Source organism: Gekko japonicus, unplaced genomic scaffold (assembly GCF_001447785.1).
Source record: "Gekko japonicus isolate JY-2015 unplaced genomic scaffold, Gekko_japonicus_V1.1 scaffold2015, whole genome shotgun sequence".
NCBI lineage: Eukaryota > Metazoa > Chordata > Lepidosauria > Squamata > Gekkonidae > Gekko > Gekko japonicus.
Window position 1 is genome coordinate 29,738 of NW_015160281.1, and position 3,585 is coordinate 33,322.

Below are 3,585 nucleotides of genomic sequence, written 5' to 3' on the forward strand. Positions count from 1 at the left end.
CAGGAGGTGATGGGAAAGACCTTGACCTGAGACCCTGGCTCAGTGGCAGAGCCTCTGCTTGCCATGCAGAAGGTCCCAGGTTCAATCCCTGGCATCTCCAGTTAAAAGGACCAGGCAGGAGGTGATGGGAAAGACCTTGACCTGAGACCCCGGCTCAGTGGCAGAGCCTCTGCTTGGCATGCAGAAGGTCCCAGGTTCAATCTCCGGCATCTCCAGTTAAAAGGACCAGGCAGTGGGTGAAGAGAAAGACCTGGACGAGAAAGTCCTGGACCGCTGTCAGTTAGAAGACTGTCTTTTATAGCCAGCAAATTTGGAAAATGCAACAGTGGCCACAGGATTGGAAAAGGTCAGTATACATTCCAATCCCAAAGAAGGGCAATGCCAAGGAATGCTCAAACTATCGCACAATTGCACTCATATCACACGCTAGCAAGGTCATGCTCAAGATCCTACAAGCTAGGCTTCAACAGTACGTGGATAGAGAACTGCCAGAAGTACAAGCTGGGTTTCGAAGAGGTAGAGGAACGAGAGATAAAATTGCCAACATTCGCTGGATTATGGAGAAAGCAAGAGAGTACCAGAAAAACATCTACTTCTGCTTCATTGACTATGCTAAAGCCTTTGACTGTGTGGATCACAACAAACTATGGCAGGTCCTTAAAGAGATGGGAGTACCAGACCACCTCACATGTCTCTTGAGAAACCTGTATAAGGGCCAAGAAGCAACAGTTAGAACCGGATATGGAACAACTGATTGGTTTCGCATAGGAAAAGGAGTACGACAAGGATGTATATTGTCACCTTGCTTATTTAATATATATGCAGAGTACATCATGCGAAATGCTGGCCTAGATGAATCACAAGCAGGAATTAAGATTGCGGGGGAAAAGATCAACAACCTCAGATATGCAGACGATACCACTCTGATGGCAGAAAGTGAAGAGGACCTCAAGAGCCTCTTGCTCAGGGTAAAAGAGGAGAGCGCAAAAGTGGGCTTGAAGCTCAACATCAAAAAAACTAAGATCATGGCATCCGGCCCCATCACTCCTTGGCAAATAGAAGGGGAAGTCGTGGAAGTAGTGACAGACTTCACGTTCCTGGGATCCCAGATCACCGCAGACTGTGACTGCAGCCATGAAATTAAAAGACGCCTGCTCCTTGGGAGGAAAGCGATGGCGAACCTAAACAGCATGATAAAAAGTAGAGACATCACCCTGCCAACAAAAGTCCGCATGGTCAAAGCAATGGTATTCCCAGTAGTCATGTATGGCTGCGAGAGCTGGACTATAAGGAAGGCCGAGCGCCGAAGAATAGATTCTTTTGAACTATGGTGCTGGAGAAGACTCTTGAGAGTCCCTTGGACTGCAAGAAGAACAAATCAGTCAATCCTCAAAGAAATCAACCCTGACTGTTCCCTGGAAGGCCAGATAATGAAACTGAAGCTCAAATACTTTGGCCACCAAATGAGAAGGGAGCACTCACTGGAGAAGACCCTGATGCTGGGAAAGATTGAAGGTCAAAGAAGACGGGGACGGCAAAGGATGAGATGGTTAGACAGTGTCATCGATGCAACGAACATGAAGTTGAGCCAACTTCAGAGGACGGCAGAAGACCGGAAGGCCTGGAGAGAGCTCGTCCATGGGGTCGCGAAGAGTCGGACTCGACTGTGCAACTGAACAACAAAAGAGAGTCTGCAGCTTTTAGTGCTCTACTACAAGATTTATATGACTTGCAAACTTTCATTACCAGATCAATCCAATTCATTAGACTGTGCGACTGAACAACAACATGAACACATATGAAGCTTCCTTATATGACTCCAGAGGAGTCAGTTAGTAAAGGTCAGTATTGTCTACTTAGACTGGCGGTGACTGTCCAGAGTCTCAGGTCGAAGTCTTTTCTCAACACCTCCTGCCTGGTCTTTTGGACTGGAGATGCCAGGGATTGAACCTGATTTGCCAAGCAGAAGGTCTGCCACTGAGCCAGGGTCTCTGGTCAAGGTCTTTCTCATCACCCACTGCCTGGTCCTTTTAACTGGAGATGCCGGGGATTGAACCTGGGACCTGCTGCATGCCAAGCAGAGGCTCTGCCACTGAGCCAGGGTCTCAGGTCAAGATCTTTCCCATCACCTCCTGCCTGGGCCTTTTAACTGGGGATGCCGGGGATTGAACCTGGGACCTGCTGCATGCCAAGCAGAGGCTCTGCCACTGAGCCAGGGTCTCAGGTCAAGATCTTTCCCATCACCTCCTGCCTGGTCCTTTGAACTGGAGATGCCAGGGATTGAACCTGATTTGCCAAGCAGAAGGTCTGCCACTGAGCCAGGGTCTCTGGTCAAGGTCTTTCTCATCACCCACTGCCTGGTCCTTTTAACTGGAGATGCCGGGGATTGAACCTGGGACCTGCTGCATGCCAAGCAGAGGCTCTGCCACTGAGCCAGGGTCTCAGGTCAAGATCTTTCCCATCACCTCCTGCCTGGTCCTTTGAACTGGAGATGCCAGGGATTGAACCTGATTTGCCAAGCAGAAGGTCTGCCACTGAGCCAGGGTCTCTGGTCAAGGTCTTTCTCATCACCCACTGCCTGGTCCTTTTAACTGGAGATGCCGGGGATTGAACCTGGGACCTGCTGCATGCCAAGCAGAGGCTCTGCCACTGAGCCAGGATCTCGGGTCAAGATCTTTCTCATCATCTCCTGCCTAGTCCTTTCAACTGGAGATGCTAGGGATCGAACCTGGGACTTTCTGCATCCAAAGAGAGGCTCTTCCAGTGAGACACGGCGCCTCCTACATGAGTCATGTTTTGATGCCCAAAGCAGGACTTCTAGATTATGTGAAGAAAGGTTAGAGGGGGAGGTCATGAATTATTTGTTTTAGAAATAGTTATCTACTAGTCCAGGGGTCCCCAATCTTTTTAAGCCTGTGGGCACCTTTCAAATTCCGACCCACTGTGGTGGGCGCAGCCACAAAATGACTGCCACACAACGGCTGTTGCAGCTTAAGCAGTGTTTTTGAAAAATCTGCGCAGCCAATGAAATATCCAACGGCCAATCAGAAGCAAAAGACCCACCTGGCCCCACCTACGTTTGAAAAACCCTTGGTGGCCACCAGGAAAGATGGCTCAGCGGAAACCGTGGCGGCCCCGGGCACCATGTTGGAGATCCTTGTGTTAGGCTTTAGCTCACTCTTGGTAACTGTTTTCCGAATTCGCCTGTCAGAGTTTAAGGCTGAGGTAATATTTGAACCGGAAACTTCCCAGCTCAGCAATTCATGGTCACCGAGCTACTCCATCAGAGCCCCGTTTCATGCTTTGGAGTGGCGCCGTTCTGAGCTGATTTTTCTGCCGCAGGATTTCGTCGTCACGGCTGTTTTTACCTTCATGTGGCTGGTGAGCTCCTGCGCTTGGGCCAAGGGTCTGTCAGATGTCAAGATGGCCACCGATCCCGACAAGGTGATCGAAGGCATGAAGGTGTGCGAAGAGAAAGCCAACACCTGCAAGGAGATCCGGGAGCCGGTCACCTCTGGCCTCAACACGTCTGTGGTGAGTCCTCCTAGACGTGGCAGGGATAAGCGTGTACCGGGGGGGGGGAGG

The 3,585-nt window shown here is 50.3% G+C and overlaps 1 protein-coding gene across 1 annotated transcript in view; it reads left to right on the forward strand.

Moving 5' to 3' along the window:
* The window catches only part of SYP (synaptophysin), a gene marked incomplete at its 5' end in the record, with an annotated part of 33,975 nt that overhangs the window by 21,033 nt on the left and 9,357 nt on the right, over positions 1-3,585 (forward strand). The window contains one exon of the mRNA XM_015415422.1: positions 3,343-3,534. Within this exon, the coding sequence (XP_015270908.1) occupies positions 3,343-3,534 (192 nt within the window). The remainder of the gene's footprint in view (positions 1-3,342; positions 3,535-3,585) is intronic.